This window comes from Petaurus breviceps, unplaced genomic scaffold, assembly GCF_028583685.1.
Source record: "Petaurus breviceps papuanus isolate PSGF00001 unplaced genomic scaffold, PetGlider_PUasm1.0 229, whole genome shotgun sequence".
NCBI lineage: Eukaryota > Metazoa > Chordata > Mammalia > Diprotodontia > Petauridae > Petaurus > Petaurus breviceps.
In genome coordinates this window covers 7223130-7241203 of record NW_027185903.1, presented here as the reverse complement: position 1 = coordinate 7241203, position 18074 = coordinate 7223130, and the positions used below count along the sequence as shown (strand labels likewise).

At 37.3% G+C, this 18074-nt stretch overlaps 1 protein-coding gene across 8 annotated transcripts in view; it reads left to right on the top strand.

Annotated features, from left to right (window-relative positions):
• The window catches only part of CPLANE1 (ciliogenesis and planar polarity effector complex subunit 1), a 148359-nt gene that overhangs the window by 128853 nt on the left and 1432 nt on the right, over window positions 1-18074 (top strand). For 7 of the 8 annotated variants that reach the window (XM_069096162.1, XM_069096164.1, XM_069096166.1 and 4 more), the window contains 2 exons: window positions 8577-8743; window positions 11103-11667. In XM_069096162.1, coding sequence (XP_068952263.1) covers window positions 8577-8743; window positions 11103-11243 — 308 coding nt within the window. In that variant the 3' untranslated portion in view covers window positions 11244-11667. Of the gene's footprint in view, window positions 1-8576; window positions 8744-11102; window positions 11668-18074 lie in introns of those variants that run through there. The other variant, XM_069096163.1, reaches the window with a different exon arrangement.

Below are 18074 nucleotides of genomic sequence, written 5' to 3'. Positions count from 1 at the left end.
TTGGGGACAAAAAGGATCAAAGCATGGAACAGGAGGAAGACAGTGAAGTCAGAAGTCCTGCAACAAAAGCTTCTAAGAAAAATACTAGCTGGTTACAGGCCATAGAGGAGCTTAAGAAGGATTTTGAAAACCAAATAAGAGAAGTGGAGGAAAAATTGGGAAGAGAAATGAGAATGATGCAAGAAAATTATGAAATTTGAGTCAACAACCTGACTAAAGAAAATAACACCTTAAAAAATAGACTAACTCAAATGGCACAAGAGCCTCAGAAGCAATGAGGAGAAGAATGCCATAAAAAGCTGAATTTGCCAGATAGAAAAAGAATCTCAATAGGTCACTGAAGAGAATCATTCCTTCAGAATTAGATGGGAGCAAATGGAAGCTAGTGACTTTATGAGAAATCAAGATGCTGTTAAACAGATCCAAACAAATGAAAAAATAGAAGGCAATGTGAAATATCTCATTGGGAAAACCACTGACCTTGAAAATAGATCCAAGAGAGATAATTTAAAAATTATTGGACTACCTGAAAGCCACGATCAAAAAAAGAACCTAGAAATCATCCTTCAAAAAATTCTCAAGGAAAATTGCCCTGATGTTTTAGAACCAGAGGATAAAATAGAGGTTGAAAGAAATCCACCCATCACCTCCTGAAAAAGATCCCAAAAAGAAAACTCCTAGGAATATTGTAGCCAGGTTCCGGAGTTCCCAGATCAAGGAGAAAATATTACAAGCAGCCAGGAAGAAACAATTTGAATATTGTGGAAATATAATAAGGGATAACACAGGATCTGGCAGCTTCTGCACTGAAGGATCAAAGGGCTTGGAATATGATATCCCAGAGGGCAAAGGAGCTGGGATTAAAACCAAGAATCACCTACCCAGCAAAACTGAGCATCATGTTGGTCATTCAATGAAATAGAGGACTTTCAAGCATTCTTGATGAAAAAAACAGAGTTGAATAGAAAATTTGACATTCAGATACAAGAAGCATGAGAAGGTAAACAGGGAAAAGAAATCATAAGGAACTTATCAAAGTTGAACTATTTATATTCCTACATGGAAAAATGATAATTGTAACTTATGAAACTTTTCTCAGTATGAGAATAGTTGAAGGGAATAGAAATGTGTGTATGTATATATATATATATATATATTATATTCCATTCTCACCTCTTAATTTCACCTTTTGCGCCCATATACGCTCCTATATAGACATGAATACATATGTGAGTGTGTGTACATATGTATACAGGCATACGTAGACAGAGGGTACAGGACGCAAGGAATGATACTTAAAAGGTGAAATTAAAAGGTTAGAATGGAATATAATGAGAGGAGATGGGGAGAGACAGAATGGGGTAAATTATCTCCTATAGAAGAGGCAAGGGAAAACTGTTATACAATGGAGGGGAAGAACAGGAAGGCAAAAGGGAATGAGTCAACCTTATTCCCATTGAATTTGGCTTAGGGAAGGAATGACATACACACTAAATAGGGTTTCTCACCCTACAGGAGAGTAGGGGGTAAGGGGATGAGAGGGGGGATGATGGAAGGGAGGGCAGGCTTGGGGGGGGAGGGAAGCTGGAAGCACCCACTTTTGAAAAGGGACAGGATCAAAGTAGAGAATAGAAAAAGTGGGGGGTGGGGTAGGATGGAGGGAAATATAGTCAGTCTCTCACAATATATCCATTATGGAAATGTTTTGCATAGCTATACATGTATAACCTATATTGGATTGCTTATCTTCCCAGTAAGGGTGGGTGGCAAGGGAGGAAGGGAAAGAATCTGGAATTCAAAGTTTTAAAATCAAATGTTTAAAAAATATATATTATCATTATTTTACATGTAACTGGGAAATAAGATATATAGGCACTGGGGCACAGAGATGCACTGTGCCCTACTGGAAAGTCAGAAGGGGTTAGGGGAAAGATGGGAGAGAGCAGATTGGGGCAGGGGATATTCAGTGGGATCGCTGTTTTGGGGTGGTGGGTAGGGGGAAAATGGGGAGAAAATTTGCAACTCAAAATCTTGTGGAAATGAATGATGTAAACTAAAAAATAAAAAAGGAAAAAAAAGCATCTATCTAAAACCAAAAGCATGTATCATATGCATTTTATGCAGATAAAACTTTTCTCTGCAGAGGACTTTCTCCCTTGGTGTTAAACCACTCAGACACACTTGTGACAGGGCAAGTTTCCTGTAGGGTGTGTCTTTCCCTGCCCAGAAATAGACTCCTCTTCCAGGTGACCCTCATAGTAGGACAGCTTGTGTTACGCACAGCCTTGGTTTGAAGCCAGAGTTCTACGTCTCAATTGAAGGTGTCTGAGGCAGCCGCCGTACTGTCCTCAGGAGCATGTAAGTAGAATGGACTTTATGGTCGTCTCCAGGAAAATGGTGCTCATGGAGATAAGGAATTCCCATAAATTTTAGAGAAAGGTAATAGCAGATGCTAGCATTGTAGAACATGGTAACATGTGACTGATGGAGGCAGTTTTGTTTCTAGAAATACACCAGGCACAGGAGCACCTTCTGGTGTTTAGTCAGGAAGCTAACTTACCTGCAGACTCCTGACTCCCTGACCAGCCTGCCAGTGGTATCAAGGACATGGCACTCAGTCTCCACCTGCAGATCATGATGGTGAAGAAAGAAATTCACAGCTTTGGTGAAACCAGAAAGGTTCTTTTCTCTAGGATAGGACAACTTGGATAATCTTCTTCATAGAGTATGTGGACTGAAAATGTGGATGAAGGGTGAACTTCCGTGCTGCTTCTGACAGTTTTTAGTACCTTCACCTCTGGCCACACCAGTACTTCTTCAGTGGGGGGCAGATCATCTCCAGCTGGCTAGTGGAAACAAAGACCATGGCCACAGGGGCAGCTCATAGAACCCATACAGCATCCTGGCTCTAAGCATAGACCCTCAGCACCCCAAAAGCACATATTATCTGCAAGGTACTTAGTCTTCCAGTTGGATGAGGCATTTTGGGATTGTTTCACCATTTGCAAAAGTCAGGGCTTATTAGATATCTAAAGTCTCTGTACTCTGAAGATATGAGTTTATGATCCACTAAAAGAATTGGAAATAATTGCCATTCTAATATTGTTATTGAAAGCCTACATCAAAAATACTCTGCAGGTTCTGTTTTATGATCAGCAAACACCTGACTTGGAGTGCTATTTTTGGAAGTTTTATAAAATTTACTTTTTAGATTTGTGCAGCTTTTTCTTGTGTATTTTGCTCTTAGCTCAGAGAAAAATAAATGGCCTGGAACCAGACACTACAAAATGTTCTCAGGAAGAAGAATCCAAGGAGAGTAGAGGTCTGCCTGTCATGGCCACTCATTTAGATTCTGGATTTAGGGCTGGGAGTTGGAAGGCATAGGCTTGCCTAGTTCAACCCCCTCACTTCACAGCCAAGTAAAATGAGGCCTACAGCAATAATTGTCTTGGTTCAAGTCTCACAGGCAGCAAATGAGAGCTGCTATTTAAGCTTTATCCTCTGACTCCAAGTCCAGCTACTTTCCATTGCTCCATTGTTGAATATGCCATCTGCTGGCTAAAATTTAAGTAAGTTAACGATCCTGAAATTTTGGCTTGAGAACTTTAATTTCACCAGATTTCATGATGGTCTGAATTTGTTTTTCAAGAGTTTTTTAAAGAATTGTTAACATTTCAAAGCTTTATTTGTAAAGATAATATTGTATACATAAGTTAATATAAGCTATTCTATGTAGCAATCTATTATAATAATCATCATTTCCCCCCCCCCTTTTTTTTTTTGCTTTTTGGAGGGGCAATTGGGGCTAAGTGACTTGCCCAAAGTCACATGGCTAGTACATATTAAGTGTCTGAGGCCGGATTTGAACTCAGGTCCTCCTGACTCCAGGTCCGATGCTCTGTTCACTGTGCCACCTAGCCGGCTCCCATCATGTCCATTTCATAGATGAAAATTCTGAAAGCCTAGAAACCTGCCCCAAGTAGCATTATACTAAGTTTCCCATTTGCTGTTAACTTCTGTTACATCTTGAATTCGGAGGAACAAGTTTCACATGCAGTTCTTTCCACATCCATTTTCTGTAGCATGTTGAGCCTGCTCTTTAGCCCTTGTTCAGTTTTCTTCTCTGTTATCTTTTAGTCTCTCTTTTTACACCACCTCCTGACCTTACTTGTTGTGATGCTTGTCTGTGTAGTCAATGGCATCATCAGCTCCCACATTCCCTCTTCAGCTCATATTGTGGGGATAGAGTTTTTTCTTTAAAGAATAGTTTCTACTTCCTGCAAAGATGGGTTCAGGATTTGGTCTTTCTCTGATATCCTCACCCTATAACTTACTTCTAGCCTTGTGTACTACATTGATGTTCTACTTAAAACAGGAAAGAAACTTTTTCAGAGACAATAAGGTTCTTGTGCAGCACTTTGAAGTGGCAGCCATGGTTCCTGTCTTCAGAATTGTCATGGTACAGGTGGCTGCTGAGTGACATTATCCTCATCTCTCTTCACAGTCGTCTAACCTCTTCTTTTATTTTTTTTAAATTTTAAGTTTTCAACATTCATTTCCATAAGATTTTGAGTTCCAAATCTTCTCCCCATCTCTCCCCTACCCCCATCCAAGATGGCAAGCATACTGATTACCCCTTTCCCCAGTCTGCCCTCTTTTCTATCCCCCCCTTACCCCTTACTTTCTTATAGGGCAAAATGGATTTCTATACCTCATTGCCTGTATATCTTATTTCCTGTTTGTATGTAGAAACAATTTTTTTAATATTTGTTTTTAAAATTTTGAGTTCCAGATTCTCTCCCTTCTTCCCTCCTCACCCCCACTGAGAAGACAAACAATTCAGTATAGGTTATACATATATACTTATGCAAAACATTTCCATAGTAGTCATATTCTAACCTCTTCTGTTAACAAAACATCTATTCCCTTACCTAGATTGCCTGTCTTCTGTTGTAGTAACACAGGAGTTTCTGGGTGGAAATTGCCTTAGATCCTAAGACTCTAGAGGAATTTTTCTTCCACATTTGAAAATGTTTTGAAAAATGTGTGTGTGTATATTTAAAAATCATAATTTTTAAATAGATGGTATAAGATTGATTAGACTAACTTAATTTTAATTGATTAGACTTTTAGGTAGCACTCCAATTTAGTATTTGTGATTTTTGTCTTAGAATCTTATCATGATAGTTATTTCTTACATGAATCTCAATATATAACCATAGTGTAAGGTATGTACCTGTGTATGACAGTAATGGTAAACAGTAGCTCTTTTTGGTTTTTTTTTTTTGCTTTTTTAGGGGGAAGTTAGGGCTTTTGGGGGTAAGTGACTTGCCCAAGGTCACTTGGCTAATTTTGTGTTAAGTGTCTGAGGTCACATTTGAACTCAGGTCCTCCTGATTCCAGGGTCAGTGCTCTATTCACTTCACCTAGCCGCACCAACAGTAAGTAGCTCTTTTCTTCAGGAGGACATTTTGCTGATTTAGCAAAACTTAGTATTAAAATGTTTGCATTTATTTATAAAGGAATTGCAAGCATTTATGGCCAACAAAATAGTTTAAGTAGTTTGCTGAATGGTTATTTCTGCTACATCAAATTAGTGTTGGTTCAGAGCTAATCTAAGTCTGAATGAAGTGTGTGTGTGTGTGTGTGTGTGTGTGTGTGTGTGTGTGTTTTATGCTACAGCAGGGTACCTTTGCCAAAAGTATTAACACACACTAGGTTGCTTGTAAGCTTCAGGCTTAATTTAATGAAACTAGATAATAAGATAACTTTGGGACTTAAACTAGAAATCATCAAATAAGGAAAATGATAATACTCATTTAAAAGGCATACTCCTGTGTTGTGTTCTATATTGGTTTTCCAGAAAGATGATTATATATGAAAATGACTTTCTATCACGTATAGCTTTGCTTTTTAAAAAGTATATAATAAATTCAACATGTTGCTTTCAAAGATGTCCTCTCCATATTTCCTTCTGAAATTACTTATTTTCTTCTGTGCATTTTTAAAAGTGCTGTAGTGACCCTCTTTTCTTGAGGGCGGGGTTCAGCTTTGTTGCTAGTTTCCCTTTCCCTTTTCCCCAAATTAAGAGAAAAAGACGATATTTATAGCATGCACTGACAAACCAAACAAACCCACATATTTACCATTTGCAAAAATGTTTGCTCCTTTCTGCTCCTTGAATTTGTTAGCCGTCTGGCAGATGGGTAGCATGCCTCATCTGTTCTCGGGAGCCAAGTGTGATTTGTCATTGCATTGCTCAGAGTTCTCAGAAGATCATTGATAGTTGTTTTTTTCTATAATGTTGTTACTGCTTGTGTCAGTTCATGCACATCTTTCCAGGTTTATCTGAAAATTCCCTTTTATAATTTTTCATTGTGCAATAATATTCCATTACATTCATATACCATAATTTGTTTATCCATTATCTAATTGATAGATGCTTCCTTTGTTTCTAGTTTTTTGTTGAAACAAAAAAGTGTTACTATGAAATGTCATACATAAGTCCCTTTTCTGTTTCTTTGGGCCAGAGGTCTTGTAGTGGTATTTCTGGGTTCATATGTACTGTATTGACTTTTGGGGTATAAGTTTCAAGATGCTTTCCAGAATAGTTGCACTAGTTCACAGTTTCACTTAGAGTGTCTCAGTGTGCCAGCCTTTTCCTAGCCCCTCCAGCAACTGTCATTTTATCTTTTTTTTTTTGGTCACCTTTGCCAATTTGCTAGGTTTGGCAGTTACACTCCATTTTTCACCTCTGCCCACCTTATCCCTACCTTGCTGGCATGAAGGCAGTCATTCCCATTTCTGAACATAAATAAATTACCCGCAAGGCAAGGGGAGAGACTGTCTGGAGGCTATTAATGGGTATTTGCCATAAAATGGGTTGGCAAACTACAATCTATGGGTACATTCTAGTTCTGCTTGCTTGTTGTGTGGTCTAAGAGCTAACAATGATTTTTACATTTTAAAATAAAATTTTATCAGAACACAGCTATGTTCATTTATTTATGTATTGTCATTGGCTACTCTGATTGCTCTATTCTGCTGCTTGGCACACTACGAACCACAGTGATTTTTGAGGGCCACACATATCAGTGGACCACAACATTTATTATTATTATTATTATTATTACCAGCTCATACCCATATACTAAAACAAAGAATGAAGGCGGGGGGAGGGGAGGGAAGGAGCTTCAGATGATTTTTTAAACTCAAGCCTGAGATTGAAATTTTTCAGAATGAGAACAACTACCCTCATCCCTCATCATCCAACCTTCTATGGCTTTGGAACAGGCTTGATAATCAACTCAACCTAAAAATTACAAGGCACTTTGCTCATATGTAAAACTCATACCATGGTAAAGTCAGTTCAATGACAACTAACTTTGTTTGACTCACAAGTGATGTCAAGCTGCTTTTATATACTTCCTGTCCCACCAGGAGTTAAAACAAGAAGCAAGATCTCCATTCCCATACAAATGTTCAATGGATATATTTTCCAACCTCAAACTACAGTTCCAGCAGCACTTTTTAGACCTCAATATAAGTGCAAAAGAAAAGTCCATATTTCAAAGTGCATTTAACTGTGCAATTGAAGAGCTTGTGCAATTTAAGAGCTTCTGCCTAACTGTCAATTGTAAGTCATTAATCTGCAGTGTGAATGACATGCTAAAAAGCCAGTTTTCAAGAAAAGAATCAAATGGAATTCTTTAAATGCCTTCCAGTCAATGACTATGATTAATTAAAAACATATGGAATGATACTGGTATTTGGCACTATTTGTCTGTGTGAAAAGACATTTTCAAAGATGAACTACATAAAATCTCATTTCAGATCAGCATTAACAGATGAACATTTGCAATTGATTTTGATAATGGGAAATACTCACTTTGAACTCGAGTTAAACAAAATATTATTCCACAGAAAAAGAATTCCGTTCTTCTCAGTAGTAGACCTGTATTACCAAAAAATTTTTACTCTTAATTTGAATTTCATCAGTAAAAATCTGTGGAAACTTGTTTTCTCTTCTTATATAAGTACTTACTTAATATCCTCAGTTTTGCATTTTGGTCTGCAGAGCCTAAAATATTTACTGCTTGGCCCTTTAGACAAAAAGTTTGTCAACCCCTGCTTGGAAGAATGTACTTAAAAATATGTTCTGAAACAATTTCCTAAAAATCTCTGTGGCAGTGTATATGAAAGGTTAATGATCCTATATCCCAAGGCAGGCCTTTCTTTTGAGTTTGCCTTAGCATCTGCAAGGACTCTCCACTCCAGGCCTCTTAATATTTTCATTTAGTAGTTCTTAATTTTTGAACCATGAGAGAAAATAACAATTTATTCTCTCTCAGCTCAGTACTTTAATAGCCTTTGCTGTAGGGTGGCACCATATAGAAGCTCTCAAACGCCCTGAGAATATATTGCTCAGACAACCCTGATGCTGTGATTGGAACTGTGGAATACAGCAGGATGCCTTGGCCCCAACAGTCAGTGGCCTAACAAAGAAGCCTCTTAGCCATGTCAGGAACACGTCGGTATCACCAGATCTATAACCTCCACTTTTTTTTCCTTTGAAGACTTTGCTTATCCTCCTCAACGAGCCAGATCCATAAAAAGCTCTGAAGCTAGTATATCCACAAGCAATGCAGAAGAATACAGGCGGGGACACAGGAAAATGAGTTCCTGGGCTGTGCCTGAAGGTGCTGACAAGGTTCTTTGCAGAAGCCCAGATTCCTTCCTTGAGGTAAGAATCAGAACTTCGACAGGTTTTTGCAAGGGATCTGGGTCTTGAGTTGGATAGGTGGACTGGGGAAAGGATGAGTGAAAAGAAGAAACTAGCTTGGGCAAGGATACAGAGGTCTGGGAAGGAGCCTAGCCTAGGACAGGAAATACCTTTGTCTTTTTAATCTTTTTTTTTTATTAAGCAATCAGGGTTAAATAACTTGCTCAAGGTTACACGGGGCCAGTTATTTCTGGGTGTGGTGCTGAGTATCTGAGCCCGGGATTCGATCTCCAGGTCGTCCCAACACTGGAGCCCGTGCTCTTACTCGCTGAGCCACCTGGCCGCCCCTAAGCAATTGGGGTTAAGTAACTTGCTCAAGGTTACACGGCCAGTTGTTTCTGGGTGGGTGCTAAGTGTCTGAGCCCGGGATTCGATCTCCAGGTCGTTCTGACACTGGAGCCGGTGCTCTTACTCGCTGTGCTACCTGGCGGCCCTGTCTTTTTAATCTTGTTGCCTAAAGTTCTGTCTGTTCTCAGCTGGAGCTCTAGTTCAGGAGCTCCAGAGTCTTCTCTTCCCACTGTAATAACTGAAGCCCCTTCTTTTCACCTCTGTTCTTCTAATACTTCTTTCTCTTTTTGTCATTTTTTGTTCATAACTTTTTTTTTTCTGCTGTGAAGGCTTTTGCTCTGCAGATCTTACACCTTCCATATTCCATCCTGTCTATCAGCATCCATACCTTTAGTCTTTAGTGTTCTGTTTCAGCTCAGATTCTTCATCTTCTTACAAGTTCCTTGCCTTACAAGAGCTTTTGAATAGTGGATGGATCTTTGTTCTCTACTTTCAGGAGTTTGCAGGGAGAACTGTTCCATGTCTGAAGTTGACTGAAATCAAGATGGTTAATCCCACCCTTTTTTATATTGAAAAATTACTTTTCCAGGGAGCAATTATCTGTAACAGGTCTAAGAAGTTAGGAATCATTACCTTTTGGTTCTCAGAACCCTAACTAATCCCACAGTCACTATTACAGCCCTATAAATCTTGTTGTACCTAGTTTATCTGATTTAAAATATTACATGGTCTTATTTCTTATACTAGGAAGATTTCCAAGGTATAGCAGCAAGCACCCCAAGCGTCCTCAGGGTGGCTGCCAACACAGGTTCTTAGATCTGCTTTTTTAAAGGAAAGCAACTCAAAATGGGTTAACAAGCTTACTTTAATCAGTCAAATATGTATCGTTCACCTAGTTCAGGGGAAAAAGGTCAGCACCCCGAACTTCAGAGTATATAGACGGAATTATCAAGACAGAGAAACAGATCAAGTAGACAGTTTTCCAAACTGTCCAACCATTACATCCATACCAAATCAACATTTGGGTTTTTCAAAGCTGGGGGCGGGGCGGAGGGGGGCTCTCAACAACGGCTTCCCAGAGTCTCATCTGATCAAATCACAGAACACTTCTCAAAGTGAGCCCCAAAACAAAGCCACACATCAGGGCTTATATAGCCTTCTCCTGGCTCAGAGAATGTAACAACCTTATTGACTCACTGGCCAATCAAGAAGTATCTCCTGAAAAACAAGCCTCCCATCCCAGGCTCCCGGTGCACTTTAGCCTAGGGGCAGGGAAGATCTTAAAAATGTACATTCCCATTACACAAGGCTATCCTAACTGAAGAAGAAAGGCTCTTGAAGCATTTTGAGAAGCACAGATAAATGAGAATTCCAAGTTGGTATGGTCTGAGCTTTGAGCTGATTGCTCTTAGGGAAGTTAATGCAGAGGCAGGATGATTAGTGCCATTTCATAAACAGCACTTGTGAAATTTCAGTAGAGACATAGGTTGGGGGATTAGTTTTTCTATGTGAGGTGACTTTGGCCTCAGCCATTTATTTTCTTTCTTCAATTAAGCTTCTTATGTTCTGGGGATGTGAATACAAAATTTCAAACAGTTCCTGTCCTCAAGGAGCTTATATTCTATTTCTTTTGGGAGTGATATGCAAAAGATCTTAGAACATCCTTCTCTTTTTGGTGCCCAGCACTCACGAGTCTTCTTCAGAGAAGGCTGGGGTCAGTTTGGTGATCTGTCACAGCAGTGGTGAAAGTATGATTGTTGACATATTTTGAGGTCCCTTTTGGAAACGAATAGAAGAATCCTGTTGAAAACCTCACTTAATGCCAAATTAATGGTTTAAGGTAATCCCAGAGATACTTATAAATGGGCTTTTGGTATCCTAAGTAAGACACCCCTGTTCTGAAATGGGCTGTAAACACTAACCATGATGAGACAGGTCGGTAGTTGGGTCCAGGGATCTCTTTTTAGGTTTTATTTAGCTTTTCTAAGCTGTCAGGAATGGGACTAACCAAATTTTCCCCTTTGCTCAATAGAACTTTTCACCAGCTGAGGATGAAGGGTTTCCCATAAGCATCAGTGGCCTGGATAGTGGGTCTGAGAGCACCAGCAGCATCCTCAGCAAGATTGACTGGTGTGCTATTGATGACCTGGTGGCCACGGTAGAAAACACGTGAAACATGGTGCCATTGGGCCGTGTATGCCCAGGCTGCTGTGCAGTGCCAGCATGACTGACTGTAAAAAGTGATATCTCAGGGAAAGAACCTGACCCAGATCAGGGATTATGAGAAACATCAACTAGCATCAGGTCAATTCAGTAACATGATTCAAGCTGGGAAGGAGAAGACATCCCTCATGTTAGCTGTAGTGCCAGTCTCTGTGGTATACAAGGATGGCCACGCATCATTAGTAAATTAATCATATCATATGAATAAAACATTTTCCTTAAATCATATATTTTTATTTTTTTCACCTTTATGAAAACAGTAGAAAGGTTTTCATGCTGTTCAGATGGTTTTAGTCCCCTTTTAAATAAATATATTCAGGATATTGTTTTAAATGATTTTATCAATAAAGTTTTTTTTTTCTGGCCTCTTGTGATTTAAAGCTAATGTATTTACCTATATCTAAGTGATCTTGATTTCAAATGCCTACTTGATCACCTAAGATGAAGGGAAGTTTGTAAACATTGCATTGGGGGTTCCAGAGGGTTGTACTGATTACTACAGACAGAAGTCCCCACAGAGGAATTTGGGGGAGGCATGTCTGAAGTAGATGGGGACAAAATAGTTCTGCTTCAAGCACAGATGTTTCTGCATCCCCTGGATTAGTACAGGACAGGGATGAAGTAATGCTGCCTCCTAAACACAACCATAGGGATGGGCCGCCATTTGGAAGAAGGAAAAATACGTACAAAATCTAATTAAAAATAAAGAATGACTACAATTAGAAGGTATTTTCATTATTCATTGTTGGAATTCACCTATATAACACAAATATCACCTAAATTGGTCTGCAAATGGAATGGAATGCAATACCAATCAAATTACCAGGGGCATGTAAAACTTATACAAGTTAAGCTAAGTAAGAATTGAGCAACATTGAGCAAAAAGTCTAAAATCTCAAGTGAAATCGTGGGAAGAAAGAAGAACGAAGGGAGGACTAGCACTCCTAGACCTGAAATAATGCCGTAATGCAGAAATTATCAAAACTCTTCAATTACTGGTTAAAAAAAGGAATGTAGGCCATTGGACTGACCATAGGGAAAAACAGGAAAAAAAATTAGCTCTATAACACTGTATTTGATATATCTTGGAAAATGAATTACATAGAGAAGAAGTGTTTTTTTCTTTGATTCATTCATACATCATAATAAGTTGGTCTAAGCCTAATTTCACCTAACTGCTTTTCAGTTTTTCTAGCAATTCTGCTTGAAGAGAAAAAGCTTTAAAGTGCCAGGAAATGTACTGATTGCTGGAGATAGACACCAAAAGGAGACAGCACTTGCCCTCAAGGGTCTTACATTCTAATAGAAGATAAGACATAGAAGGGAAAAGGTATTAGGTTCTAGGAAATGAGGGATGGTGAGCAAAATCTTTAGAAAGTGAACTGAGACACTACAGGAATGGTAGCAGTGTGTGTGTGTGTGTGTGTGTGTGTGTGTGTGATTTTCCAAACCAGATGGAAAGATGAAGATAGGAGTGAGTACAAGTGTGGCATGGTAGGAAGGCATAGGATGTAGGGCCTGCTCTGGAGGCAGTTAGGTGTACTCAACTTCCATTAATTAGGAGAACGTGGCCCCATTTTGGGAGGCAGAGGGGAGTATCAGGGCATCATGGCAAAGTATGCCACATTAAAGCTCAGAATGAAGAGGGGGCCTGAATATTAAAAATTACCATAAAGAATAGAGAACTAGATCAGATACCTTTCACTACTGTGGTTGGGGGGTACAAGTTTTTACCAAAGTATAGAGGCCACCACAAAAGATAAAACAGTAATTTCTTGACTTGTAACATTTCCTTCTGGCAAGACTGGTGTATTTATGACTATCACTTCCATTTCTGCCTTCAATAACCTTTACCCAAATACTCTCCATTAGCTTCCCTCTTTTAGTTTCTGGGTTTTGTCACAAGTATTTTTTTAAAATTTGTTTATTTCTTTAAATATTTCCCAATTACATTAATTTTTTTACATGAGTACTTCTTAATATATAATGCTTATTTTCACCTAATATAACTTCCTGTTTCCTTTGAATAAAACATTTGCTTGAAAGTTATATTCCAGTCATGCATCTCATATAGCTACTCATTATGTGGAGGCATGTTAGAGAATATATGACTTGGTCATGTGGTCACCATGAAGAAAAATTCTCCAAACTCCAACTCTCTAACTCTTCCCCCATGGCACAAAAAAGGAATTATGCACCAGAATCAGGAAGAAAGCCCTCTATCAAAGTCCTTTTATGAGACAAAAATAATACCTTAAGCCAAGGAAGTTTAATAAAGCAAAAAAGCAAAGTACAGACCAGTGTGATTGATGAATATTGATTAAACATTTTGAATAAAAACCTGGCAAAAGACTACAGTAATGTTTAAAAGATCATTATGATCAAATTGGATTTATGCCAGGGGTGCAAGGATTATCATTAGAAATACAGACTTGTTAGTTAACATGTTAAAATTTAAAAAAACTTAAAGCACATGATTATTTCAATAAATGAAGAAAAGGCCTTTGACAAAGCATATTTATGCTAAAAACCCTGCAAAAAGTATAGACATAAAGAGATTTAAATATGATTTTTAAAAAATATCATTAAACTCAAGAGCTAGTATTAATATTAATATAAGACTAGGAACTTTTCTAATAAATATGAGTAAATCAAGGATATTTCCATTCCCTCACTGTTTGATATAGATCAAGATATATTAGTAATAATGAATAAGAGAAATTAAAGTCCTAAAGATAGACTAAATCATCCCTATGGGATTTACTCAGAACATCCCATGGAATCAGCAAAAAAAAACTAATTGAGACAGTAGCTTCAGTAAAGTTGCAAGCTGCAAAAACAACCCATAAAAATTCAACATTCCTATGTAGTAATAATAATAATACTATAATCTAGAAGTCAATAATAGGAAAAGAAATCCCATTTAAGATTACTACAACCTAATTAAAGTATCTGGAAGCCAATCTGCCAAGGCAGTCAATAGCTGCATAAATACAATAATGAAAGTTCTCTTTTAGACAACTTAAATAATATTCAATGCTCATGGCTAGGCTATGCCAACATAATAAAAATGACAATACTACCAAGGTTAATTTATATTTTTAGTGCTACCAGCAGCAAAATACCTAATTATTTTACACAGGTTGGCAAAATAATTTGTAAAAAATTAATTTAGAGGAACAAAAGAATGTAATATCAAGGAAAATAATTTTAAAGGGTAGGAATGAAGGAAGAATAGCACTTCTGGATCTCTAACCACAGCATGAGCCAGAAATTATCAAAACAATTCTGTACCAGTTAAAAAATAAAAAAAGGTCATCTAGGTGGTACACTGAATAGAGCACCAGCCCTGGAGTCAGGAGGACCTTACTTCAAATCTGGACTCAGACACTTAACACTTACTATCTGTGTGACCTTAGGCAAGTCACTTAACCCCAACTGCCTTCCCCCCTCCAAAAAGAGAAAAAAAAACAAAAATAGAAAAAGAAAATCAGTGGAATAGAGTAAATATGGAAGAACGAGGGACAATCAGACTCAATAAACCCAATATTTAATAAGCCTGAAAATGTGTATTATCTAGAAAAATAACTTCCTATTTAATGAGAACTTCTGGGGAAAATGGAAAGAAGTCTGACAGAAATTAGGTTTAGATCAATATTTTACATTATATTACACAAATTCAAAATGGATATGTGACCTCAGAATATTAAAGAACACAGCATGGAAAAATCAGAAGATAGAAGCAGGTTATACATAGATCTTTCACAGATGTGGTGAGGGGGGTGAATTCTTAAGGGCAAGAGGCAAGTACAAAAGAAAGTAATTTTGATTACATTAAATTGAACAGGTTTCCCATGAAGAAAATTAATGCAACTAGGATAAAAAGAAGTGATCAACTAGAAAAAAAGCTGTATCTAATGCCTCTGATGAGGATCAAACACAAGATAAATAGAAACTAACAGGAATATATTACTGAGGGGGGAGGAGCTGGAGATGGGGGTTGGGGTCTCCCATGGGGCTCATGGTGGTGAGACTGATGGATCTGTGCAAAAACCTGGAGTTCCAGTCTCCTGGTAAAATGCCCCCTCCCCCCATTTTATAGTCAACTCCTATTTTTGTGCTTCATACATTAATGACACAAATAATGCACAATATCTTTGGAAAAGAATTCCTCCTGCTTTCAACTCTGAAAATTCTGATTTGGGGGGAATTTGGTCATTAGGACAAAAAATTGAGCAGTGAGATTTCTTAGGATTCTATACAACCAATGGTTCTCATTAATAGTCTAAGACTATTTCAGTCCTTTGTGGAAACACTTGGAGATATGACTTAGAAGACAAGACTTTGCTCTGGTTTCTCAGGCCTGTATCTCAGTGAATACTGATCTTACAACATTTGCTGGACTGCTTATTTAAGAAACAGCACATTATGGTGAAAATGGCATGCTGAATCCACTAACAATAACCCTAAATAATAAACCAGGGGAAAATAGGATGGAGGAAAATATTCAGTTAGTTCTCATAACTGTAAAAATGAATGGAATGATCTCACCCATAAAATGGAAGTAGATAGTAGAACTGATTAAAAACCAGAATCCTGCTATATGCTGTTTACAAGAAACATTTGGGGGCAGCTAAGTGGCACAGTGAATAGAGCACTGGCCCTGGAGTCAGGAGGACCTGAGTTCAAATCTTGCCTCTGACTCTTAACACTTACTAGCTGTGTGACCTTGGGCAAGTCACTTAACTCCAATTGCCTTGCCTTCCTCCAAAACAAACAAAGAGGAAACACATTTGAAGCACAGAGATACACACAGTGTAAAGGTAAGGGTCTGGTGCAGAATCTCTTATGCTTTAGCTGAAGTAAAAAACAAAAAGCAGGCATAGAAATAATGATCTCAGACAAAGCAAATGCAAAAATCGATCTAATTAAAAGAGACAAAGAAGAAAATCATATCCAGAGGAAGGAAACTATATGCCAGAAGTTACCGTAGACAATGAATACCAAATATATATGTATTAAATGGTATAGCATCCAAATTTTTAAAGAAGTTAAATAAGTTATAAGAGGAAATAGACAGTAAAACTATACTGGTAAAGGACCTCAACTTTCCCTTCTCAGAATTAGATAAATCTGACCAAAAAAATTAAACAAGAAAGTAAAGAGGTGAATAGTATTTTAGAAGAATTAGATATGATAGACCTCTAGAGAAAAATGAATGGGAAGAGAAAGGAATATACTTTTTTCACAGTGGTACATGGCATCCTCAACACAAACATTTCCCACGTATTAGGGTATAAAACCCTCACAACTAAATGCAGAACAACAAAAATATTAAATGCATCCTTTTCAGCTTATACTGCAATACAAATTATATTCAATAAAGGGCAGTGGAAAGATAGATTAAAGATTAATTGGGGGCGGGGGGCGGCTAGGTGAAGCAGTGAGTAAGAGCGCTGGCCCTGGAGTCAGGAGGACCTGGGATAGGTTCCGGCCTCAGATATTTAACACCCACACAAAATAACTGTCCTTGGGCAAGTTATTTATTAACCCCAATTGCTTTAAAAAAAAAAAAGATTAATTGGAAAGGATATAATCTAATACTAAAGAATAAGTGGGTCAAAGATCAAATCATAGGAACAATCAATAATTTCATTAAAGAGAATGTAACAATGAGACAACATACTAAAATTTATGGGATGTAGCCAAAGCAGTACTTAGGGAAAAATTTATATCTCTAAATACTTAAATCAATAAAATAAAGAAAAAAAACAGATTAATTGGGCATGCAACTATGAAAACTAGAAAAAGAACAAATTTAAAATCTGCAATTAAACACCAAATTGGAAATTCTAAAAATCAAAGGAGAGGTTAATAAAATTCTCAGAAAACCATTGAACTCATAAAACTTGAAAACTGATTTTGCAAAACAAAAACAAAAAACAAACCCATAATATTAGAGAATCAATTAAAAAACTAGTTGAAATAATTAACAACTTTAGCAAACTTACAGAATATAAAATCAACCCATCAGCATTTCTACATATTACCAATGAAGAAAGTCTAGCAACAAGAGATAGAAAGAGTAATGCCATTTAAAATAACTGTAAACAATATAATATACTTGGGGGTCTACCTGCCAAGATAAAACCAAGAATGATATGAACAAATTTCCAAAACACTTCACACAAATAAAGTCAAATCTAAACAATCAAAATGATATCAATTGCTTATGGGTATGCTGAGAGAATATAATACAAAAATGACCATCCTACTTAAATTAATATACTTATTCAGTGGCATACCAAACTACCAAAAATTATTTTATAAAACTAGAAAAAATAAAAACAAAAGGTCAAAAATGTCAAGGGAATCAATAAAGAAAAGTGATTTTTGTGGTCTTGTCATAGACCAACATCTCACACCATATACTAAGAAAAGGTCAAAATGGGTGCATGATTTAGATATAAAGGGTGATACCATAAGCAAATTAGAAGAGCAAGGAATAGTTTACCTGTCATATTTATAGATAAGGGAAGAATTTGGGGCCAAACAAGAGACAGAGAACATTATGAAATGTAAAATGGATAATTTTGATTATATTAAATTAAAAGGTTTTACACAAACAAAACCAATGAAACAAACATTAGAAGGAAAGCAGAAAGCTGAGAAAATTTTTATAGCAATTGTTAATGATAAAGACTTCATTTCTCAAATATATAGATAATTGAGCCAAATTTATAAAAGTCATCATTCCTTAACTGATAAATGGTCAAAGGAT